The sequence below is a fragment of the Ostrea edulis genome, chromosome 5 (assembly GCF_947568905.1).
Source record: "Ostrea edulis chromosome 5, xbOstEdul1.1, whole genome shotgun sequence".
Lineage (NCBI taxonomy): Eukaryota > Metazoa > Mollusca > Bivalvia > Ostreida > Ostreidae > Ostrea > Ostrea edulis.
In genome coordinates this window covers 51,876,683-51,903,975 of record NC_079168.1, presented here as the reverse complement: position 1 = coordinate 51,903,975, position 27,293 = coordinate 51,876,683, and the positions used below count along the sequence as shown (strand labels likewise).

At 34.2% G+C, this 27,293-nt stretch overlaps 2 protein-coding genes across 5 annotated transcripts in view; one reads left to right on the top strand and one right to left on the bottom strand.

Annotated features, from left to right (window-relative positions):
- Window positions 1-326: 326 nt before the first annotated feature.
- On the bottom strand, window positions 327-15,815 carry LOC125650980 (HAUS augmin-like complex subunit 1). Of its 2 annotated transcripts, XM_048879574.2 has the most exons (9): window positions 15,685-15,815; window positions 14,518-14,692; window positions 8,085-8,217; window positions 7,210-7,344; window positions 2,418-2,541; window positions 1,091-1,156; window positions 733-804; window positions 554-601; window positions 327-465 (listed from the first exon to the last, which is right to left on the bottom strand). In XM_048879574.2, the coding sequence occupies exons 1-9, from the start codon at window positions 15,703-15,705 to the stop codon at window positions 415-417; spliced, it is 825 nt and encodes a 274-aa protein (XP_048735531.2). In that variant the 5' UTR covers window positions 15,706-15,815; the 3' UTR covers window positions 327-414. The 2 variants fall into 2 exon arrangements, with proteins under 2 accessions (XP_048735531.2, XP_056020733.1); XM_056164758.1 differs by having other exon boundaries at window positions 327-601.
- LOC125650979 (UPF0696 protein C11orf68 homolog) overlaps window positions 15,749-27,293 on the top strand; it is a 20,553-nt gene continuing 9,008 nt past the window's right edge. Inside the window, exon 1 of one of the 3 annotated variants that reach the window (XM_048879572.2) lies at window positions 15,749-15,858. In XM_048879572.2, the coding sequence (XP_048735529.2) occupies window positions 15,749-15,858 (110 nt within the window). Of the gene's footprint in view, window positions 15,859-21,935; window positions 22,171-26,861; window positions 27,040-27,293 lie in introns of those variants that run through there. The other 2 variants (XM_056164759.1, XM_048879573.2) reach the window with 2 other exon arrangements.

The window sequence follows — 27,293 nt, the reverse complement described above, 5'->3', positions numbered from 1 at the left end:
TGTACAAATTCAACAAAGTCCCATAACTCCTGTAAAATTTGTTGAATTAAAATGGCGACGCAATATGATCTACTACTTATTGTGATTAACAATCCTACAAAATTGAAGAAAAAAAATGTTGAGCGGTCTCTGAGTCCACAAAGTGCTCCTATAGTGTAGCCTGTCCACAAAGTCAAGTGGGAAGGACAGACACCAGTATTTCTATGTCCCCTTCCGCGTTGCGGTGGGGGACAAAAAAATTTTACTTACAAATTAACCTACAGAAGGACACTCAACAGAAAATATTTCGATTCAAATAGTTCATATGAGTGCTTAAAAAAGACTGGTTTTGGTTTTCATTTTCTTTATTGGATAACATTTTAAAATCCAGTATTTGACAATCAATGAAGCAGACTGTCGACTGCAGCACACATTTTACATATACATGAGGTTTATTCTCTTGCCAAATTCATTCTCTAAATCAGCCTGAAATGAGAGAAAATATTAAGTTTTTTTGGTTTGGAATGACAATTTCTAAATGCAACAAAATGAATTTTAAGTGCATTTCACTTACCAGTTTCACTTTTAATTCTTCTATTTTTACTTTGATACACGACAAATCCTAAAATATTTAATTTATACTGTATAATTATTAATATATTATCATGCATATATTGCATCAACTTAAGTAAAAAAGCAAGAATAGATTATCACAGATTTCATGTTACTCATGCCGATTCCACTGAAACTTACTGGAGGCAAGCTGCTATATGTCTGTAACTTGGTCTGTAGGGGAGACAATTCTAGTTGAAGCTTTTCCAATTCCTTAAAGGTAATAGCAATTTACTTGAAGCATGGAAAAGGACAACTATGGCAATAAATATCCCATGACTTTTCCCCCTTATATTAATCTTCTCTTTTCTTTTTTTTTTGATTTACAAAAGCAGAACTACATTTGCCTTTTGTACTATAAATAATAATAGTATCTGTGTTGTTTTCCACAGTGGGAACAGCTTATCATTTACTGTAAAATAATACATATATCTAAATCATCTGACATTGATCTCCCAATATAAAAAAAACTCCACCCCAAACAAGTATATGTTCTAACCTTTGAGCTCTTCACAAGGCTGCTATGATAAATGGAGGGGTCTACTTTCAATTTGAGTAAAGTTGTCTGAAATTTTTTTAAGAGAAACCATAAAATGCACATCTCAAAATGAAAGTCATTGACACAGTACTTTACTTGTCCAATGTTTGCTTTTAATGAGAGGAATTATATGTACTGTAAAGACTTCAGATAAAATATGTTATATGTACAGTTAGACATGCTTTTAATAAACACACTTATAACAGATCTATGCTTATTGCAAAGCAATATCTATTCCCCTATGAACATAATGATGTTTGGTTATAATGAACTGTTTCATGCTGGCTCTGGAGGTTCACTATGACAATGTTTTACTGTGCTATATCATTAATTGGTATGCTTATGCCTAAAACTAATAATCTTGACATTTTATTATCTAAAATATCTAAATATCTTAAGTTCAGATCATGGTTGTCTACTCCTGAATTTAAGTTTATAAACTGTTGTTTAATATGATGGACATCTTCAGTCACTACTCTTTACCACCAGTAACCTAGTAATTTGGGAATTCACTTTGCTGCTGGGAGGCCCGGGTTCAATATTCTCGATCTTGACACCGTGCCAAACCTAAGAAGTTTAACATACATTGTCCCTTGCCAAGCACTTGGCATTAGATGTGAAATTTGCAGATCTTTTGGATGGCTGAGGTCCTGTATCAAGATAGGTATTGGCGTAAAGGAACCTCACTGATATTGCCCAGAGCACTACGCATGGGTGAAAATTTGTGGCACTTCACCAAGAGCTGGTGATCACTCTATATGAGCTAAAATTCTCAAGTGGGATGTAAAACAAAATATATATAAAATACTCTTTACCAACAAACAAATGTATTCAGAAACTGCAAACCTCAGAGGCTGCCCAAAACTAATTATAAACTTTCAGAACACAAATTTCTTACTTACTAGATTTATCTAAATTCACTGTTTAAAACTGTTACAGACAGAAAGTAAATGAAATGATTCTGAAAATAAAACTGAGGATCTATTTTACACATGCTAGTATCTCATCCCACTGTAACAACACATTCTGACCCTGATCTGTTTTCATGAAAAAAAATAATTGGGTCTGAACTTTCCATAAAGCACTTCATAAAATTTAAGTCTTTTGAAGTACCTTAGTATGTGTGCATGTGTGTGTAAGTACATAAAAGTCACTCTGACATGGCTCTCCATAGAATGTTGTTAGATCCTTGTTGAAGTGAACTATGTGAGCGGATCAAGGAATCTAGTTGGTGCATTCTTTATCTATATAGCCTTCTGCATTCATATAACCTCTCTGCACTCTCTACCTGCATTTGTTTTATTTTGTCCTTATACTCCTTGGCCTTGCTGTGAATGAAATGAATATCTTTTGTTCGTTTCTCAGATTCTGGCTGTTGACAAGCTGCCTTCTGTTCAAGAACATCCATAGCCCTAAAAAAGAACCATAGTGATATTAGTCATTGAAACAAAAGGCACATGGGCCACAGCACTCACCTGAGTCACCTTGGCCCTGCTGTTGTGATTTTTCAAAGATTTTTTCTATCTTTATTCCCATGAAAAATGTTGACTCCATCTTGTAGTCCCAACCTTGTCAAAAATGGTCATGACATAACCAAACTTGTTTCAGCATGACCTTGCTGTTCTGGAGGTCAAGATCACAGATCACGTTAGCAGCATTAATTTAGCCCTCTCTGACTTTTTGGGGGAGAGGGGGAGGCTACAACTCCTTAGGATCTCCGTAATGGTGCAGGAGTGAATCACTCCTGCAACATTTCTGATCATTCTAAACATTTGCTGGCTTTCTTTACATAAATGAAATGATATTCTGTTTCATAGTCAATATCTAAATTTACAACCTGCAACTTACAATTTGTGAGTTTCTATTTTACTATTTTTAACAATTTCAATATACACTGTATTCGATTGTCAAGTTATTTGCATATGCCCATATAAGATAGTATTTACATCAATCTTGCTTATCTTCCCTATGAAGGGGGCTTGACCCTTCATTTGAACAAACTTGACTCCCCTTTACCCAAGGATGATACCGGTATGTGCCAAGTTTGATTGAAATTTGCCTAGTCTTTCTGAAGAAGATGAAAATGTGAAAAGTTTATGGACAAACAGACATCCAGCTGACAGACAAAAGGTGATCAGAAAAGCTTACTTGAGCTATCAGCTAAGGTGAGCTAAAATAAATCCTATATACTTTGTAAATCCAATGCATAAATTAAAAACATAAAAAGCTGCTGTATAGTGAAAACTGATTATTAGTCAATCAGTGGTAACTGTTTGGCAATAAGTAAATCAATGGTACCTATCTAATAACCAGTCATTCAGTGATATCCCGTGGGGATTCAGGTTAGAATAGGTCCTCAGTACCCCTTGCTTGTCATAAGAGGCGACTAAATGGGGCGGTACTACAGATGAGACTGCAAAAACTGGGGCCCTGTGTCACAGCAGGTGATGCACAATAAAGATCCCCCTGCTCAAAGACCATAAGCACCGAGCATAGGCCTAAATTTTGCAGCCCTTCACCGGCAATGGTGAGATCTCCATATGAATGAAGGATTCTTGAGCGGGACGTTAAACAATATACAACCAACCAACCTCATAATCAATAAATCAGTGGTACCTATCTGTTAATCAATCAGTGGTACCTATCTGTTAATCAATCAGTGGTACCTATCTGTTAATCAATCAGTGGTACCTATCTGTTAATCAATCAATCAGTGGTACCTATCTGTTAATCAGTCAGTGGTACCTATCTGTTAATCAATCAGTGGTACCTATCTGTTAATCAATCAATCAGTGGTACCTATCTGTTAATCAGTCAGTGGCACCTATCTGTTAATCAATCAATCAGTGGTACCTATCTGTTAATCAATCAGTGGTACCTATCTGTTAATCAATCAATCAGTGGTACCTATCTGTTAATCAATCAGTGGTACCTATCTGTTAATCAATCAATCAGTGGTACCTATCTGTTAATCAATCAATCAGTGGTACCTATCTGTTAATCAGTCAGTGGTACCTATCTGTTAATCAGTCAGTGGTACCTATCTGTTAATCAGTTAGTGGTACCTATCTGTTAATCAATCAATCAGTGGTACCTATCTGTTAATCAATCAGTGGTACCTATCTGTTAATCAATCAGTGGTACCTATCTGTTAATCAATCAATCAGTGGTACCTATCTGTTAATCAATCAATCAGTGGTACCTATCTGTTAATCAGTCAGTGGTACCTATCTGTTAATCAGTCAGTGGCACCTATCTGTTAATCAATCAATCAGTGGTACCTATCTGTTAATCAATCAGTGGCACCTATCTGTTAATCAATCAATCAGTGGTACCTATCTGTTAATCAATCAATCAGTGGTACCTATCTGTTAATCAATCAATCAGTGGTACCTATCTGTTAATCAATCAATCAGTGGTACCTATCTGTTAATCAGTCAGTGGTACCTATCTGTTAATCAGTCAGTGGTACCTATCTGTTAATCAGTTAGTGGTACCTATCTGTTAATCAATCAATCAGTGGTACCTATCTGTTAATCAGTCAGTGGTACCTATCTGTTAATCAATCAGTGGTACCTATCTGTTAATCAATCAATCAGTGGTACCTATCTGTTAATCAATCAATCAGTGGTACCTATCTGTTAATCAGTCAGTGGTACCTATCTGTTAATCAGTCAGTGGCACCTATCTGTTAATCAATCAATCAGTGGTACCTATCTGTTAATCAATCAGTGGCACCTATCTGTTAATCAATCAATCAGTGGTACCTATCTGTTAATCAATCAGTGGTACCTATCTGTTAATCAATCAATTAGTGGTACCTATCTGTTAATCAATCAGTGGTACCTATCTGTTAATCAGTCAGTGGCACCTATCTGTTAATCAATCAGTGGTACCTATCTGTTAATCAGTCAGTGGTACCTATCTGTTAATCAATCAGTGGTACCTATCTGTTAATCAGTCAGTGGCACCTATCTGTTAATCAATTAGTGGTACCTATCTGTTAATCAGTCAGTGGCACCAATCTGTTAATCAGTTAGTGGCACCTATCTGTTAATCAGTGGTACCTATCTGTTAATCAAATAGTGGTACCTATTTATTAATCAATTAGTGGTACCTATCTGTTAATCAATCAGTGGTACCTATCTGTCAATCTGTGGTATCTATCTGTTAGTCAATCAGTGGTACCTATCTGTTAATCAGTCAGTGGTACCTATCTGTCAATCTGTGGTATCTATCTGATGATTTACAAATCAGTTGTACCTATTTGATAATTAGTGATAAGTAATACCTGATAAGTAGTAAATCAATTATTAAAGGACACATCTCGTGTTTTCAAAGTATACAGAATTATATGCATTTTGTCTTCCTTATGCTAATAGAAATTAATTGTAATAGTTCGTTCGCTGAAGTATTGCGATAATTAGCCACAATACGGACTTAAATCTAAGCCCCGATTTCAAAAAGCCTAGTTAATTAGATAGGTAGTCACGTGGTACAGTGACGTCATATGCGACCTTCGTCGATCAACTTGTTGTAAAAGTAGTGTTAGATATTTTTAAAAACTCGGGTTTTAGGGGCCTAATTTATTTACCATGGATAACATTTATTTCGATGTTGACAAATTTCCAGAGTCTTATATCTTTTAGCCACCAGTGCATACAAATAGCGACCCAAATGTAGCGAGAAAAGCGAGTATGAAATCTGCATAAATTTGCGAGTAAATAATGTTTACATGGGATCCCTGTCTAAACACAATTTGGTAATGCCATTTCTGTAAACAACTGTAATTAGCGTTGTTGCTTTTCTAAAATAAACAGTGCAATTATTATTAAATTTATTTTTGGAGAAGTTAGATAGGCCTAAATTATGATACGATTATGTATCATTGACAACTAGGCCTACTGTCACGGGTGCATTTCGAAAAAGAAAAAATAATAATAATGATCAAACTTATTGTGAAAATCACAATGCTTTTAAATTATTTTATTAAAGCAATTTTATTAGGCCTAATCATTATTTTTTGTTATCAACACGTTGTTACATAGGAAGTGGGAGCGCGGCGTGCTGTTGTTGTAAACACGTACGCGTTCCTTAAAAAAATGAAAGCATTATAATTCAATTCAAAGTCGGGAAATATTATATTTTATAATTTATAATTGAAAGTTCAATGATCTTTTATCTTTAAATTTCTTTTTTAAAACTACCAGTTGGTAGACACTGCTAGCAAAGTTCTGCCTATGTTGTTACAAGGTGAAGGTCAGTTGGTGCGAGTGTGTATTGAATTCGAGAGCAGAACGGAAAGCATATGCCGTAGGCCTATATGTAACAGTGCGTAGCTTCGATAGAACCACTTTCTCGCAGTTTATCTACGTATTTGTCCAAGTGCTTGTTAGAAAAAGTACAGGGACAAATTTTACTGGGGGTTTTTATGGCAAAGTCGTTGTGCCGACGAAAAATATTCACGTCTTGTCCCTCATACCTTCCTTCGAAAATTGATAAAAACACAGTCCAAATCCTCTCTACTGACAGCAAGTACACCCTTAAACGGCACAAAACACCCTAATGCAGTGTTATTTACAAGTTGTTAATGTGATAATTGTTTGTTTGTCAATTAAATCTAATCTGTTTATGAAATGGCTATCAACTGTTTTCAAATCTTCTCGCTCGAGGTCGCATATGACGTCACAGATAATGGCGCGTAAAATATCGAAGAAAATATGCATATCGCAAGATTTGAATTTCATCGCTTTCAAACTCGAAAACTACGCAAACTGTTTCATTTAAAACATATGTAGAGTAGTTTTAGGCATGAAATGAATTAATTTTGCTGAAAAAATTAAAAAGTTTAAAAACATGCGATGTGTCCTTTAATCAAAGGGACCTGTAAACATTTGGGTGGTTCTAAAGATAATCACAATTCTCTATGGCCATAAAAGTAAAGGTGTTTCAAGTTTACTCCCCAAGAAGTCAAGAGATGCTTCAAACTGATGCAAGACTGGGACAAAATTGTGGATTAGAAAAGCTCAGCTGAAGGGTCTGTTCAATTGAGCTTAACTTTTCCATAATTTTCATCTTACTTTTTCAGGTGGCTCTGCTTCAGCATGGCAGTTTTGATTTTATCTGTCAAAATCTGCATGTTTCTCTCCTCTTTTCTCTTGGCTTCCTCAACCTTGTAAAGTTCATTGTCTAAATGTTGCATGGCAAGAAGGAAGCTAGAAATGAATAGGACTATTTTTAAAAGTACTGTTACAAAGACCACTTCTTATGTGCAGGTAAATTTCATTTGAAGTGATATAAAATTCTTGCAGGGTGTGTGCGTGCGTGCATGTGTGTGATGTATGTACTACTGACCCCACAATCTGTGTAAAATTTAGAAAATACATGTAAAATAATACAGCTATACTGTAGATTCCTTATTTTGCGGGAGTGCTTAATACCGTGGATTGTTATGCTTCCTGTTAGCTTGTCCCTATAGCATTTCATCCCCTTCATATAAACAGTACCAATAAACATTAAAGGGTACTTAGATATGCGCAGATTCAAGAATTGCTGGGAAAATAGCACGCAGTTTTAAGATGTTGTCACAAAATAAGCATACTTGCCTCATTTCAGAAAGAAAGTGTGTCAAAAACACGGGGGATAATTTGTTCCTATTTTCATTTGTATAGATCTAAATAGTTTTTCTTAAGTATAAATTAAAAGAGTTTTTCATTTCATTTATAGATACCGTTGTATTAATATCCTAATCAAAATTTAACATTAAAAAATGAGCATATGTACCTCTTAAGAAAATTTTTGAGGTTAAACTCTTTCTGGGTCAGGGGTGCATCCAGAAAATTTTCAAGGGCGAGTCCCAGTTTGACCATAGATAGTACCATTTCGATCCAAAAGGTGAATGTTATCAAGTGCTAGTATATGACTCTCTTCATCATACCTCAAAAGAAAAGCCCACCTTGTATCAGATGTGTCCTTAACTTGTAAAATAAGAGCAAGATTGGCAATCACTCGAAGGGAAATAACTCCAGCCTGGGATAAACTGGCTATAGACAAATTCATTTTCTTCAAAATGCCCTCACATCTTCTAGCTGTGAAAGAGAAATTCCATAAACATAAAAAATTACTGCATGAACATACATATACATGTATTGAAATTAATACTAACTACCATATCACAATAATAGTAAACAACCGCCGCGGTGGCCGAGAGGTTAGAGCGTTCGCCCTGCATGCAGAAGGCTGGGGTTCGAATCTCGGCCGCGACAAACCTAAGTCGTTAAAACAGGTAGTGCCAGTTCCATCGCGAAATGCTCGGCATCAGGTGTGAATGTCACGGGTCCCCGGAGATGACATTAAAAACGGATGTCCCGTGTCACAGTAGGTGTGGAACGCTTAAAGAACCCTCACAGTGGCTCAATGGCCGTAAGCGCCGAGCATAGGCCTAAATTTGAAGCCCTTCACCAGTCTTGGTGACGTCTCCATATGAGTGAAAAATTCTCGAGTGAGACGTTAAGCAAGATACAATCAATCAATAATAGTAAACAAGATATGCAGTATTACAGTAACAGTGCATTAGCTATACCATATTACAGTATAATTGTAAAATATAAGATATTACAGTAATCGTGTACAATTTTACATTATTAAAGTAATAGTGTAAAATATAACATGTTACAGTAGTAGTGTAAAATGTGACATTGACCAACGACTGTGATTTTTACAACTTTTTGTGTAATTTCACGAAATTTTACCTTTATTTAACGACTGTACATTTTTCGATTACAACATGATCACTACTTTCCATTTCAGTTGTGCACGACTATTCTGGGAATTATTGCCCTTAACGCTTTCATTTATAAACGCACAGTACGGTGATAATCTTAATATGTAGTCGACCCTCTGAATCAATTATTACACCCAAGCTGTCAACATGCAGGGTCATGTGTGGTTAATTAATAAAATCCGAGTTGTTCTTTATTTAACAAAATCAAGGATCAGGGAATCAAGGCCAGTGTGTATGAAGGTGTGAATTTCGACAAACTTTAAGAGGTGCGGGGTAGATTGGGAATGAAAATCTGCCACTTGAAAAAATTTGCCCAATTGTGATATAAATCAGGTAAATATTGTGCTTAGGACTGAAATTTTAAATGGAGTAATTGCGATTTTCCTGCATGATACCTGAGGTTTCTAGAATCATGACTGGAACTAGCGGCTCACTTCGACATGTCCCGAGTATTTGACACATCCGAGTTCAAGAAAGTTGCCTGCATTAGTTCAAAACTTGAAAGATTTGCTGTGCACAATGGATATTGTGATTTATTTAATGTCTTTTAAATTGACTAACATATTTCTAGTATTTATTGTACAAAAGGAGACACACCACTTCATCACTTGCTTTCTTACCACCAGACAAGCACTGCATTGTTTTTAGTTACAAGTAGGTTAGAGCCTAGAGGCCTATATAAATACTCTTTACAACAAAATGTTTATAAGTTTTATAAAATTTGCATGCAGTTCATAAAGGAGATTTAAATCTCAGGTAAATGTGTAATAAGAAATGCATGCAAATTTTATCATTCTTAAACAAATTAAATGTAATTTTTAATGATACAACACATTATATTTTAAATTTTAAACTACAGTGTATTATAAATTTTATTTTATGCTATTAAAACCATACTTGATATTCTTAATGATAAATTCCAACTAAAGCAAAGCTCGTTGCAAAGCAACGAGAGGTCTTCCGTCGGATAGACGGACTTGGCGATATCTTAAACTTTATTTGCTGGGACTATAATTAGTGTTCGGTAATATTGTTGTCTGTTCTTCCAGCTCGAAGAGGCAGTCTCTTTTGTTAGATTGTCAGATATTAATGGGAAGGTTTTATAAAAAGTAGTGTTTTATATTGTAGATGTCATAAAAACATTGCTTTTCCGTTAGGGGCAATGGGCAATAATGGTGACAATTTTCCATTGAATTGCAATGCCTGTTTTTCGACCGATAAAATGCTGAAAATTGTAACTGATGATATTTTTCATCCTTGTGTGGAAATATGTAACATCATCCCCCCTCCCCTCGACAAAAATGCCCAGGTTATCCTGCTTTCCCATAGCATCCATAGATACAGAGCAGGGAAGAGTGGTCAGAGAGAGGACTAATATTAGTTTATTTCTGATCATACTTCGATGCTTCGAGTCAAAGCACCTTATCCTCCTGGTTTTTGGGGTTTTTTTTTTTTAGTTCATCCTCGTGATTTTATGATTATTGTAGATTTTTTACGTCTATACTGGTCTTTGAAAATGTCGACATCTTTGGGTTTCTACGCTGGGGTAAGGGGCTTAAATTTCGAAGCCCGCGGAGCAGTTTGTTTTTAATTCCATAAAGATATATGTAATTCAGCATCTGTATTTAATTTATAGTGTTGAATTCATAAAAAAATATACTAGATTAATTTGATTTTTCAATTAACTGTTCAATGAATAAAATGTTAATATCAATTTAAGGTACTATCTCAATTCAAACATGCTATTTTCCAGCAAAAATATTTAAAGGGTAAGTTACACATCCAATATCGAAATGTATGGACAGCAACATTTTTATCAGGGTACTATCATTATAAAAATCTTATCCTGACTGTAGTCGCTGTAAGCAATTCAGATTGGGTGGGTAGGGGGGGGGGGGGGTGGTCACACCCAAACAGAATTTCTCGTTAGGAAGAAAGATAGGGGGCTGTGCATAATACATATTGAGAGGGCACGGTCGTAAATTGAGGCTTTTGTATTCTTCTGTAAAGCGCATATTGGCAAAATTAGTGGGGACTTGAACTTGCTGTGCATCCACCTTTCACCTATGCCTGTGACTAGAAAGTCGTGAACTAACGTTTGTCAAGATCTATTTTCTAAACTCCTGTTTTATTTATTAGTGTTTATTTCTATAATACAGAATTCTGTTACAAATCGTATACATTTATATGTGGTGTTGACGCTGTATTTATAAGATGCATAATTCATATTATATATCATTTTGTCCTAAAGGAAAGGTAGAACCTTAATCAGAACTTGTCTCACAAACTCTGCACCCTGATAAATCAATAGTTATTCATTATTTGATACAGTGCGTACAGAAGTTGTGTATGAATTTCACGCCAGGGGCACATGCATAAGTTACATAATTTGGACCAGGAGTTCTGAATCAATGTTTAATCAAAGTCATTGTTTTTAAACAATAAAACAACAAATCATTTGAAATGAGACTGGTCGGCCATGGGTTTCTGAATATTCTATACGCATGTTTAGATTTGGTTTAATCATGATTATAAACTATTGATTTCAAAACATGTTCAGAAATAATTCGTTATATTTGTAAAATGCATCCTTTCTTTTTCACAACGAAGAATTTGAGTAAAGCTTGTGTGTTCAGTTAAAGTAGTGTGAAATCACAGATCGCTAGTCCAGCAGCGATGAATCTCCGATATTAAACACATATTGAATTAGACATGATTGAGAAATGAACTATATATTAAATTGCAGATTTAAAAATTGATGCCTGACTCAATGCTCTAGAGTTTTGAATTTAAAACAAATCAAACGTAAGACCAGGGACATATAAACAAGTATATACATCCCCGGAAAAACTGAATTATTCGAAAAATCCAATATGATCAAAAACATAACATTCTGTGTTATATTTAGGACAACAATGTTTCCTTTGTGTACATGCCCTGGTTCACACGCGATGGTTCCTTGAGGCGGTTACGTAATTGTAAACAAAAACAAACCCCACGGTGTATGTAAGATGCGTGTAGTTAATGACTGAGTTATTCTATGCTTGAAGGTTTGTTTCTTCAATTAAATATATCGTTGTTTAAATAACAAACGTAGAAGAGATAACCTTTTCCTCTTTTTTTCTTTGGAATGATTGTTTATATTAAAGCTACTAAATAATAAAAAAAGAAAGTTGTCGATAGATGATTTTTAAAGGAACCATAGATCACGTTAAAACCTTATTTTAAAAGAATACTAGCATTTCATGAAGTCAGATTTATCAATTAAAGCAAGTTTATTTAAGTTATACGCATATTTTTCCCCCTTCACCTACCTAATTATACAGTTACCTGTTTGCGGGTCAAGCTTTTTACTCATATATAACACAATACTCGAGCAAATTATTATGTTTATGAGATCAATAAGATGTTAAAGAACAACTTTTCCAGCGAAAGCCATATCGAAATATTTACCGTTTTTGAGTTATAAAGCGAAAACTTTGAAGATCCGCAGATCCCTAATTTAAGGGGCCAGCCCCTTTTTAGGGATATCAAAAGAAAGCTCTTAACATTTTGCACAACTTTAGTTCTACATGTCTTAACAAAATATTTTTAGTTTAAAAGACACAAAGGAAAATATGTGTAATTTTTTGTTCCTTTAGGCGTCCTAATTTTTTAACCCTGTCAACCACCATTTCGAACGCTGTAATCAAAAAACAAAAAACGATGTGCACAACTACAATGTTCCTACTTTTCATTTTCAATGCATTTTCTGCTCAAGCTTATACAGTCTTGGAGCCTTTGTCTGGAAACCAAAGCCCCTAAAATTTCATTCAAAGGGGAGTAACTCGTGAACAGAAGGGAATTTCTGAAATGTAGTACATGATTTTAAAATTGTTCTGTAAAGTTTATAAACCCTGAAAATGTGAGCAAAATCCATGCAGAAATGAGCAAGATATGAAGCTTCAAAGTTAGAGTCTAGGAAAAAGAAAAAAAAAAGAAGAATAAGAATAATCTTAACCAGCACAATCAGTAGAAGGTCTTCGTTGTTACGGAAGACCTTAAATACACGTAAAGTTATTTTCTCCATTGTACAAATTATTTCTGTATATCATTTGTGAAATTTTATGCATTAACTGTGGAAAATAGGCAACCTGTATTAAGAGACCACCTGTCATATGTGACCTTTTTTCCATTCTCCGTTGGACAGTCTACAGTAATACTGCACGTCTAGATATTCCATGAGAGATCAGAAACTTGTGAACATATTAATCAAATTGATTGGTTAGACCAACAATTTTATTTTCTATTTTACAGGAGTGCCAGCCCTAAGTTTGGACTGAAATCAAATACAAGAAAAGTACCCAATTCTTGCTTTATTTTTATTTCTTCTGTCTCATTTCATTGATGGTCTTTGAAAAAAATAAGTGTAAACAAACTGAGAAGAGACTATGGACTTATCCTTCCAATTTACAACATGTGCAATAAACTGCAACCTGTTTTTAAAAACTAGAAATGCCCCCCCCCCCCCCCCATAAAAGACAAGAGCAAGTGATATTTAACAAGAGTACCAGAAACAGTACATAAGCTTATAAAGTGTACGAGTTGTAGAATTTTACTGAAGGTAATATCAGCCGTTATCAAGTTGCAACATACTTTCTTTTGCATCATTCTAGTTTGAAAACTGTGACAGGAAGTAAACAGACAAACCAAGGGCTGTTTGAAAATATTTTCTCAAAGTTTACTAAGTTCAACAACCTGTAATTTTTTCAAACATCAAAGAAATAAGAAAATTGTTGGGAATCAAAATCCTTGCAATACACATAAGAGTTATCATTCTTGTAGGAGGCTATACATAAACTTCCGGTAAAGAGCTTACAGAACCCTCAAATACAAACATTTACATTTTATGGTATGAATTCGCTTCCATTATCCCTGACACCATTGTCGAAGACATCATTGACTTCCAAAAATTGCAAATACAAACATTTCTTCAAGTATAAAAGCATTTCTTAAAAGTAAGGGGCAACAAACTCGAACTTGCACAAAGTGTTGTTGACGCTATAGACCTAATATAGGTTATCTATTAGTCAGTCAGGGCTTGGGCAACCATAATAAGTTTTACCTTTCAAAATAATGAGCAGACATTTCCAAATAACCAGTCATTTGTGTCATGATCTTTGACCTTGTTACTTGAAAACCATTATCTATGGGGACCATGATATCTGCTCTTTAGAGGGCACCAGTGTACCAAGTTTGAAGTCTGTCAAGCAAAGAGTTTTCAAGATACTCAGTAGACACAAAAAATATTTTGCCCAGAGTAGTTTGGCCATTGAACTTTGATCTTGTGACCTCAAATCAGATTTCTTAAGATACTGAGCAGACAATATCTTACTATTGTCCAGTATGACCCTTGACTTTGTGACCTCAATATCAATAGGGGTCATCTACTCTCTAGAGGCAACCATTGTACCAAGTTTGGTAACTGTCAAGCAAAGGGTTCTTCAGATATTGAGCAGACAAGACTTGGTCTACAGAGCGAGACCAACAGGTGGAAAACAATACACCCCCCTTTTATCAAAGGGGGCATAAAAATGTTGACCTTTTATATATAGAGTTTAATTACCTTCTATATTATATTCCTCTGCCTTTTGTCTATAATCATCAACCAGGAATTGTGCGTCTTTGTCCGCATGTTCATTACATTTCATCAAGTTGTGCAGCAGGGATAAACTCATGGAATTCAACTCAAACTCAGGTATGTCATCTCCAGCAAAAACCTTTTCAAGCCATGTTTGTACCTAAAATCAATATTTCATACAAAATTCCAAATCAAGACTAGCATGGATCAGTTTAAAATCACAAGATGACCCTGATCTGTCACTGGTGTAGCAAGGCAAAAATTATATGAATGCTTTTCTGAAAGCAGATGGTCTGGGGGATGCTTTGATGTCCCCAGCGGGTCCAGGGCAGCAGCCTAAGCTGGGGGGAGGGGGGTGCCCAGGGGGGCGAAGTTTCGCGAATATTGGCAATTTAAGCATGTAAAAATGAATTTACGTACATGTATTACTAAATCAAAGAACTAAAATATTTCTGTCCAGAACTTTGACTGCGACATATAATAATGATATTTGTCAACTGGATTTATCACCGGAAATAATCGAGAATATACTAAATGTGACGCTCATAGTGATAAGATTTAAAAACAATCCAGATCTCTCACTCTCTCCTTTTTTCTTTACTCATTTTAATTTTATCTGGGTAGTTGAGGTTGGATGTTTTGATGGAGTATTCTGAAGAAAAAGGTTTGATATCAAAATGATTTAAAGTGGAAACTTTTTTTCTCTCTCAGATTACCTTAGAAAAAAAAGGATAAGAAAAATCTTTAAAAAAAAAAAAAACAACTGTAAATTTTTACATTCAGTAGTCTAGGCCTAGTAGTAGATCTAGTAATATTCCCCTATACCGAACTTTCAAAATACATTTTAAAATTAAACCTTATTAAATTATCAAACTTTCTGGTGTTTACTACCAATTTGAGACATAGTTAATTAGAATATCATAATAGTTTTGATGTAGGCCCTATATTGACCACATCTTTGTAGGTCTTCAACTGACTAGGTCTTCCTAATAGACTTGCCCAAAACCCGAGGAAATTCTGGATGAATTGACACAGTCAAGAGAATCATTTTAATTTTTTTAGATAAGCTATATTTTAAAGTAATTATTGTAATTAAACATTAAACCTATATAATATTCATAATTCATAATATAATACATTTATAAAACACACCTCTTCGTGTTTAGCTGTCATTGATTACGTTTTCCTATTTTCGCGCGATATAAGGATCCGGAATATGACTGGAAGTAATATTCAGATTTTATACAACTTCTTGACAGTTCGTCTTCAACTTCAACTCGAAAGCAAAGCAAAGTGCCTTAAAGCCAAAGCACACCTATACGTCAGGTACTTTTACTCAAAGTAAAATTGCATTCTTTGCATATTTAAAAGTAGATGATGACCTTTTATTGTCGACAGGTCAACTGTATAAAAAAAAATCCTGAATTTGATGCTGGAATGGTTCGGTTGCAAACATTTATAAAGTAATAAATGAATACATGTACCCGATTTGGTATGAAATCAATGCATTGAAAACATGGGGGTACAGGATAATTTCTTTTTAGTTGGTGTTTTATTCATGGTATCCTTTATTAAATACAAACAACCAACTACTGCACCCAAGGGTCATAAGGCACTGCTAATTTTCACTATATAATTCATCAAATTGAACAATACAATTTTTAAAGCACTGATAAAACTAGTTTCTGTGGAAACGAGGGGGTTATTTATATTCGGTCTTCCTATCCAGGAAAGACCGAATATTATCCTCCTCGTTTCCACAGAAATTATGATAAAACTATTTTTACTATTGCTATCGCTATAAAAATTTCACAAATCATGCATAATGGCCTAGATTTAAATCTGCTATTGTTATTTTTTCTATATATAGATTAAATTCACTAGGAAAATTAATCATGTTGTAAGAACTTATTTGAACTTAAATTAATGTTACACATTTCATATTAATTAGCAATTTATAAAGTCTACATCATAATTCATAAATCAACCCACAAAAATATAAATAAATAACACTAAAAGTAACATTTAATTGTTATGAATCTTGAGTGAATTCTTCATATTATCTGAAAGTTTCATAATGATAACATTAATTATTATCCTTCAGAATAATACAGTCAATTTCATTGGTTGAGGGCTAGTCATGTGGAGGGAGACAATTTGTGATGTCTCCCTCACACGCAAGGTGATAACTTTGTCTCCCTCTAGAGGATAACTTCTAATGGCACAAGCGAGAAAGCTCTAGGCTATTAAAAAATAATTGAAAATATGCGGGATCGTTAATCATAAACTTCAGCGTCAACATTAATGCTTGCAAATAACAATCGAGAACATAAATATTTCCATTCTACTGCAATTTGGCATTTCACTTGATGTTTACATTTTTGTCTTGAAATACGTTACGAAATGTTTACGTTTGACGTTATGTTTTTGCGTCAATCTACTGTGACATCACAATTGAAAGCTTTCTCTCGTTTAACTTTCTCAAACCTCAATGTTTTGCTTTTGTTTACATATATATCTAATAAATGTATGACATTGAGTGTAAAACAAAATAATGTATGTAGTCGAGGGTAACATTGATTTCACCCCTCGAAAACTATTGAAAGTTATCAGAATTTTCTGCAGAGAAAGTTATTTTGAATTTTTTGACGTTTTAAATAAAAAAAGATGTTTGGTAAAAGTCAATAAATGTGTGATAGTTATTTTTTACATTTAGATTCTTCAGGATAATAAAACTATTAAGGACAGTTTAGCAGGGAGACATCACACATTATCTGGTCTGAGTAGGGTTATCACCCTCGGGCACATAGGCGCGCTCAGGTGATAACCCTACTAAGACCTGATAATGTGTGATATCTCCCTGCTAAACAGTCCATAATTGTATATCATCAAATTCTGGTGAAGTTGTTATTAAAACATGAAAATTGTAATAAAAAATATAGTGAAAATTAGCAGTGCGGAAATACTTTTGACCCTTGAGTGTAGTAATTATTTCTTGCATTTATAGTGTAACGGTCAGCCAGGTTCGATCACCAGTGGCTCATTTGGTAGAGCACCTGACTAGAGATTCAGGGGGCCCGGTTTCGAATGCTGGTCTGGTCTGTTGCTAATCTCAGCGAGATTCATCGAGGCTGGATATTTGGACTGATGCCAAATATCCAGCCTCGACGAAACTCGCTGAGATTAGTCTGTTACATTTTCTCCCTTCCTGTAACATTTGGTGCCATTGACCACCCCTGAACTTGCAGGTGAAATTAAGTCCTGCTGGGGGGCAAAAAGAATCTGGGTTGTGTCTTCGAGGGTGAAGACAGTTAAGGGGGAAAGAGTGTAGCGGTCAGCCGGACTTGATTGCTGGTGGCCAGTTAGCTCAGATGATAGAGCACTTGAGATTCAAGGGGTCCGGTTTGCACTTTTTACCTTCCTGTTACATTTAATGCTGTAGACCAACCCCTGGAAATGACAGGTGAAAATTCCTACAAGGGGATCAAAATCCTGGATTGATGTTTTCAAGTGTGAAGATATTTAAGGGGGGAGGAATGTAGTGGTCAGCCAGGTTTATTGGCTGGTGGCCAGATAGCTCATTTGGTAGAGCACCTGACTGGAGATTCAAGGGGCCCAGGTTCAAATGCCAGTCTGGTCCGTTGCATTTTTTCCCTTCCTGTTACAATAGTTTGTGATATTATCAATTTGAAATGAAAGCTTCTTGGTCGTAAATACAGGGTCTGACGTCTCAAGAACTCAGAACTGCAACTTCTTATGATATCTTTAATGAGAATTGAAAACTTTTGAAACAGCAAAGGTGTAATTATTGCACAAATCAATATTTCCGTACTGTGTAAATGCCTGTGGATATTCTCTTCAAAGTAGTGGACAGGTATCTTGGTTATGTCTAGAACTACTTATACTCAATGAGTCAAACATCACATCTGTTTACAGAACTTTTTTTTTTATCGTTTAGTCTATTTGTTATCTGTTTACAAAACTTGATGATTGTGACATCACGTTTACAAATAATATGGATGAAACTAGTGTAAATAAATTATTAACAATTTTTACATAAATGTGTGTATTTTATTTTTCTGTGTAAAGTGTGACAGATCACATGTGTTGTTTACAATGGAGCACTGTTTACTTGTTTTTAACAGCTCTCTATGTATTTACAGTGTTGGCAAAAGACTCCGGATATCTCCGATAAATTTTCTATTCGTCCGGTAAAACTTAGAAACTCATCTGACAAACTTTCCGGTAGATATTAGCAGACAAAAAAGGGATCATATCAGCGTTGTTTATTGGCTTTTGTGCAAACAAAAACTTCGTCTGGTATAGATAACTTGCTTTTGTACAACAAATGTGCTTGCTTTCCCAGATATCATAAACTCACTCCGTGCATGTACTTACAATATCACGCATGTCATTCTACTTCCGAAAGTGTGACCAATCACATGGTTGAAAAATCGTAGTTCAGACGTAAAAAATAAAGTTGAATGTGTAAATACAGGTGCTTGAACAGTATGTCAACATGATTGCATATCTCCCTCCCCTTTCGTTTACAACAAATACTTTTAGAATATAACTATTCACTTCTGTGGCGATGGCTCCGATTTTTGTCAGTTACAAATTATGAAAATTTATATGTAATAGATAACGTAAATATTGGCCGTCTTTGTGCTGCGCAGTTTGAAGAAATTTTATTGTAAGGTTGAGTGAGTAAACAACTATACCACATAATACTTTTCTTTATTGGTACTGTATGGAGTTTTCCAAGGGGTTATCTACTTTCATTTTTGAAGTCTCCGACCAAAGATGCTAGAAATGGCAAGTTATACGTTTCATGGTGAATATGCATTGTAAAATGAATATGAAACAAAAATGGTTGTATTTGTTCTACAGATATATTTTTTTGTAAACTGGGGGTGGGGGTGTGTGTGCTGGCTGGGGGTTACAGGTATGTGGTTATATCCACAAGCATAAGTCTATGGAAAACAGAATGAAAATCAAACTCTAGCAAAATTGTTAAGAAAGTTTAATTCTGATGATATACATGTATATCATCGGAAGTTATTATCAATGTCATAACAGTACATTTGTTATACATTTGAAACCTTTAGTTTGTGACAACCTATTAGATTAATATTATTTTGTATAGTGTACATATGATAAGCCAGAGTAATTTCATTCCTTTCTAATCCTCTTCCTTTCTTCCTATCTTTGAATGAATGCCTATTAGAGTGGATGTGTGAGTTAAATGGTAGATAAAATACCCTGTACAGTACCCCCTAGTCAGGTGGGTTTGTAAGGGCATGATGTTAAAACCCTGACTGTCATAATGTGCATAAATGTTGTGTGAACCTGAAAAAAAAAATTATAGAGAAAATCTATGGAAGAAAAAGCTTAATACATATGTACCAGTTGGTATAAACAAAAGGGAACATTACTGTCTATAAACTATCTTAATGAACATTTTTGGGTGTAGTATATGTGTACTATCTATTTTAATTTTTTTTCTTTTTTTAAAAGATATGTTTATGTATATTCAAGAATTTACTTTACACCAATTAGAGTCCACTTATAAATTAAACAAAATGACAGTTCCTAGTGGCATGGAAGCTAGCTGATCGATCCTGATGTGACCTCTCAATATGAATGATTGAAAGTGGAAAAAATGTATTAACTTTCACTCAATATAGTTAAATTTAATGAATGACCAATGAAAATGTGTATGTTGCCACATTTTTAAAGATGTCAGACATACAAAAACAGAAGTATATGTTAATTATTAGAAAATCACACATTTTTGTTGTACAGAATAATTAAAATAGAGAAGAAGAACTTGTTGAAATGACAAATCTTAAATGTCAACAGTTTTAAAAAAAAAAAGTGCTAATTCATTAATATGTACAAATGAATTATGGATATTTGGGAAATCATGTATAATAGACATACAGTAGAGGGAATACCAGCATAGGAGTTACTGCCCTTGACAACATTTTTGAAATTATAATTATTTATGGAAAATAAAAATTTTTTAGTATCAATAGTTTACCAGATTTTTTATTTTATGCAGTGAATAAAATTCCTCTGAAAGATATATTTCTATCATGCTAAATTTAATTTCATAAAGATTTTTGCAAAAACCTATGACATCACATGAGGATCGATCAGCCTTAAATCCAAACACTTGGGCGCATGAAGTCACATAAAGTTTACATCATATGTATGTACTGATTCTAAAGCATACACTGTCCTTGTTTATTAATTATTAAGCCATAATTTATAGAAGTCTGTCCAGTACATACAGACCCTGAATCGTACTACTACACCATTTGTATGGAACAGTAGGAAATGATTCTTGCAGTGAACGGTTTGCATAGAACACTTCGCACGAAATGCTGACCACTTTGTAGGCGTGGCTTGCACGCTTTGTGAACGGTCTGCATGAAACAGTAGGCATGGCCTGCATGCTTTGTTTTTTTCCCCAGCATTTGGTTCTCCCTGGTATTAGTTTAAACATGAAATTATTTCAATGTAATGGTAATATTCTAGATATTAAAAAAGGTTCAGAAAGAAATGATAATTATCCATTTTAAATTGATTGCTCATGTACGATGCGGTAAATTCCATTGTTACATATTAGCTCAATGACTTATGAACACGTTGGGATAAAAACAAATGGATAATTTTTAGCTCCAGATAGAAAAGAAAAAGACAAAAATTTTATCGATATGGAATATTGATTATTCAACTTTTAGTGATTCATTGCTCTATTCAATTCTTTCAAAATGAAATGGTCACTTCTGTTTTGCTATTTTTGTACATTCAATCTGAGTGTTGTTAAAATACATATGCAATTAGTATATTCCAGGCCTCTTCTCAGACAGATGTTAAATAAACATTTTTGTATACGGGTATAACAACAGATAAAATGATTTAAAAACTTCTCGTCAGGCAAGCCTGAAACATATTCTCAGGCGGGGGAAGGGTGGAGGGTGTGCATATAACGGTTTTATTTCCATTATTTGTAGATTCCCAACAATGTCAACTTTTCCTAGATCTCATACCGAAATGACTTGCACATTTTGCATGGTTTGTAAGTTTCTAAGGGCTTGGTTTGAATGGTCTGCATGTGTCTATGGGCATGGCTTGATCATTTACGAAACGATTCTTGCACAAAACGATTTGCACAGAACGGTGAATGATTTGGACGGAACGGTGAACGGTCTGCACGGAACGGTGAATGGTTTGCAGTGAACGTTCTGCACGGAATGGTGAACGGTTTGCACGGAACAAAATGAAAGGCTTTGGAGGTGTAGTAGCACACTTCAGGGTCTGTATTTGTAAAGTAGGAATATGTATTTGACAAGTTAGAATGAGCTTGAAGTGTTTTCATTCTCTTCTATTCAGCGTAGCGACATATAGCACTGAAGTAACCTAGAAAAACATGGAAGAAGATATGGAAATTGAAACCATGAGGCCTGGTTCATACAGATTAGAGAGAGATAGGCAGGTGCCAAACTCCGAGTACTATGCTGCGGAGGCACTGGCCTGTGACATGGATATCCCTGTGGTGTATAGTACTGCAACCAACAGAGAACCCATTGAAGAGTGGCTGGAGAAAAACAAACCATCTACTATTTACAGGTTGCAATCAGAAATTAGTACTTTTTGTGTTACACTGTATAAGTGCTATGATTTGTTTTTAAAGTAATTCCACCCTCGTGTGACATCATAGATTTTTGGAAAAAACTTAATTTATTAAAATTTGTGCATGATAGAAATACATTTTTAGGAATTTTATTCACTGGGTATTTTAAAAAAATCTGGTAAACAATTTGATATTGAGAAGGTTTATATTTTCTATAAATAATCAATCCTCTATATTACAAAAATGTTTTCAAGGGCAATAACTCCTATGCTGGTATTTCTGTAGCATATGTTTATTATACAATGATTTCCTTGATATCCACAATTAATTCACATAAATTTAGCAGCAGTTATTTTGATTATCTGATGTTGATATAAACTTTTGTTTTTGTATGTCTTATATCTTTAAAAATCTGGCAACATATATAATTTCTTTCGTTATTGATTAAATTAACCTTTATTAAGTGAAAATCAATACAAATTTTCTACTTTGAACTATTAATTTTGATAAGTCCCATGAGGGTGGAGCTACCTTAAGTAATATTGTGAAGTTGAAAAGTCACTTGAGGGAGCTTTTCAGATCAAAGTTTGACTTTGTCTCTAAGCTTTTGACTTCTTCTCAATACCCTCATGGCCATTTTCAACCAATTTTTGACAAAAAAAACACCCTTAGGCCACACCAATTTGTAAAATAGTTCTTCGGATTTTCAAACAAAAAAAGTGAGGCGAGAGGGCGAAATTATTTTACAAATATTATTTTTAATATTGGAGATAAAAATTATGAGGCGAGCGAATACAAGAAATATAAATATTTTTAATTGAATTAAGTGATTTTAAAAGGCGAGTGCCTAAAAATAAAGATCTAAAATCATCAGATATCATTTGTTTACCACATAAACTTAATATTTTTCAACTTTGTTGATATAGTTTACAATGAATAAGAAGTATTTCAGGATCAAAGACTTATTTTCTTTATACCTAATACATGTACTTTGCAACATCAATTGATAAGGTCTTTTTGAAGAATTTTATTTAAGTTTCATTTCTACAAACTTTCGATTCAGAAATATGCATATTGCTAGGGACATGTCCAGTTTTGAAATCTCCATTGCATCGCTTTGAGCATCTTCTTGAATTTTGATAGGACATCACCAAACCTTTTGTGAATTTGTCGTTAACTGTCGGTCCTCGATCAGTACCCCTTGCTTGTTGTAAGAGGCGAATAAATGGGGCAGTCCTTCAGATAGGACTGCAAAAACTGAGATCCGTGTCACAGCAGGTGTGGCACGATAAAAATCTCTCCTTGCCATAAGCGCTGAGCATAGGCCTAAATTTTGCAGCCCTTCACCGGCAATGGTAACGTCTTCATGTGAGTGAAATATTCTCAAGAGAGACTTTGGACAATATATAATCAATCAATCGTACACTGTCGATGTTCTCTACATAGTGGCATCGAATAGCACTTCAAAAGTTTCATCGGCTTCCAGTTCGATTGCAGCATAAGGAGCAACTTCCAATCCAGTGTTATGAAGTATTGTACATATTAAGATAGACATCATGAATAACTTAAAACACCGTATTACACTGTTAGAAAATTTCTCGAGAGCCCACGCTTCTGTCATTTGCCATCACATACACCAAGGTCATTTGTGCGCTTGTTGTAAAAAGTTGAAAATATTTTACGGATATTTTTTAACACGCGGGCGGATATTATTTTTTGATAATATTATAATTTGGATTTATTACAAATAGAAGCGGCGAATCCGATGAACTAGATTACAAATTGGCATGGCCTTACAGATGGTTGTAACCTCTATAATAATGAATTTAAAATTCTTTAAACAAAGGAATGTGAACACTTCTAAAAAGAATTAGAAATTGTGAAAAAAGGGTGGGATGTTTTTAAAATTTTCAGTTCAAGGACCACTGAACCAAAAATCCAGATGCTGCAGGAAAATATCAATATTCTGAAGATTTAGATATGTTTAAACCTTGGGCCAGGTTAGGATGGTTCCACAAGATTGAGTTCCCATAATGTAACTGGAAGCAGTATATCTTCACTAGAAAAATTCTTAGATAAGAAGACCATATGTCATTTACAATAATCTGGTTTAGCTTATTTATAATTTCAACCCAGGTAAATGAATTCCACAACTATGATTAACACTTCCAAATGAAACACAAAGCCTATAGGCCACATCACTCACCTGAGTCACCTTGGTTATGCTGTTCTTCAGCTGTTTTGATTTTTAGCTTGCCAGGATGACTGTCCAGAGAGCTATTGTCATGACCTCTGTATCGGCGTCACACTTTAAGGAAAAAACCTGGGCTATATTTCTTTAACCAATGGGATTTGATATTTCATATTTAGATGCCTCATGACCAGGCCTTTGATATGGTATTGAAACTTTTGACCTAGTAACCTTGGACTTTGACCTATTTTTCAAAAACTTTAGCCTTTTGCACTAAAGGGATAGGTTTAAGTAGAGTCATGCTTCCCGGCGAGCTATGTTGTCTTCGGACAACTCTTGTTAAAAGCTAAATATTTCCATGAAAAATTTTGACCCCATATTATGTCTCAAAGGGTCGCAACATAACTGAACATGAAATCACACAACATTGGGATGTCTCAATACCAATATAACGAACATGACCTTGTAATTTACGTTTTTTTAAAAGTTTGTCAAGGTCACAAAGTTGGAAACTTTGATATGACAAAAAGCTTTATCAAAAGGAATGTATGAGTGTGTGTGTGTGTGTGTGTGTGTGTGTGTGTGTGTGTATATATATATGTATATATATATATATATATATATATATATATATCCGCTCTTAGCATTGACTGGCAAGCCTAAAAGCCTTTGATATATATGCACAATATATATAGAATCTCTCTGGGTACGTGTTAACTTTACTATTCATCAACATAATATGGTTAACTCATTCCACTTGAGATTTATTAAGTTTATTATTACTACTTCGTACATTTGTGAACTGAGTTTTACTAAACTTATCTTGTGCTAAAAATTCTGACTTAAGAATTTCGTAAGATTTAACTTAAGATTCGACGTTTCTGTTTTACTAATGTGTTCTTAAAGGGACTGGTTCACGTTTTTCGAAAGAAATGATTTTCAATTTTGATGTTAAAAATGAAAAGTATGGCTCATTTAATGTTGACAACCAAAATTTGGACCGTCTGAATGCAAGGATAAGAGCAATGTTTCAGCTTTGATTCTTTGTTATGTAAACAAAGACTCGAGTCTTTTAATGTAAACAAACAAACCAATGAAACGTTAATTTTGTAATTTAAAGCATCTTCATTTTGTACAATCACAAATTTTAACTTTTAAATGACACATTTTACCTAAAGTATACTTGAGATGTGATATATATAATAAACTTGGATCAAAATCCATTTATTTTAAAAACCCCGTAAACAATAACACATCTCAATCTTTGTTTTCAAAACAAATGATAAACTCTCTATAATGAGCTTCTGTCATGATGAATAACCTTAATTTTTGTGTGAAATCTTCTAAACATATTAGACTGTAGATTTTGATCATTTAAAGTGAAAAACAAAATTTGGAGGAAAATCGTGAATCAGTCCCTTTAAGTTTCCATCGTAAACTTAACTTACGAAATATCGCGACCGAGGATGAAGACGACGACTTATATCCAATCTGTATATAGATAAGTAACAATTTTAATGCAAATAAAGTTCAAAATAAATAATTACTAGAATCTAAGATTTTTTGTACAAAAATGTATTTTGATATACCTTAGTACATACATATAAAAAGACCAGGTCATAATCCAAAATATTTGTTGATTTTTGTCGCTGAACTTGTTTTTTGATGATTGTATGAAATATCAATCGCTTTCATATATTCTTTAAATACATTTTAAACTATTGTAAATGACCACATACACTGTACAATACACTGGAATTATTCTCTTAATATATACTTCACATGTAACAAAATATATACATATGTACAAGGAGAAAAATTTGCAAATTTTCCGTCTCACAATTTTTTAGCCATAATGAATTTTTTTGGTGCATTTATCAACACATGCCTGTACAGTGTGTAGAAGGTGTATACCAAAAGTTTACACCTTTGCTCTTGGTTACGGAAAGATATATACACTGAAACTTCTCTAAACCGGTCGGCTCTCGGACCGAAAAAACGGCCGGTTTAGAGGGGTGGCCGGTTTACCAAGAATTTAGCATTTAGAGATATTTTATCTCAATGTTCACAAAGTAGGTACTGTTCACTTTGTTCAGGTGATCTATGATCAATTATCGGTGGAGATCAAATTAGTCCATTTGTACCAACAGATAATTATTAATTCTCGCTGAAATCATCCAATTTTAAACTGAAAATCTATAGCAGGATACATCAAGGAAACACAGAGGCCTAGCTATTACTGGAATTCCTCTTACCTATACAAACTCTGTTTACATTCATCGCTTACATGTATAGCATTAACAAATTTGTTTCGATGTTTTCGAGTACATATCACTAGTAAATATGAAATTGTAATTTGAATATTTCTTAGGAATTTTAAGTCTATGGAAATCAAGAAAATTAATTTATCCTTTAATTATTATCATTAAGGCCAATTCAACTTAATTGATAGATTATCATCCCCGCCCGCCCCTCAAAAATTGGCCCTCCCCGAATTTTTTTATTTTGCGAAACTTGCAATTTCTGGAATATTTTCATGTCCGACTCCGGTATTTACACTTCTTGTTTACATTTCCGGTATAGCAACGTGAAAACCCACGTGAAGAAAATAGTAGATCTATATGGTTTTCTTAATTTCTTGTGTTCTTAAAGGCGTAAATCTTGAAGAAGTTAGGTATATTTCTGTTTGAAATTAAAGCTTAACCTGGAATTAATCTGTGAAAATAGCATAGATTGATATCCACCTGACATTAAATGATGCGCATCTGTTGAAAAAAAAAAATCGTTTGTCGTTAATATTTTTCTCAGAAAATAAAAATTAAAAAATAAAATCCTCCCACCCGCCCCATACTTTTTGCTAACCCTGGATGATAATACACTAATTAAGTTGAATTGGCCTAACAGTCATGGGTTTGTTCTTTATTAAAT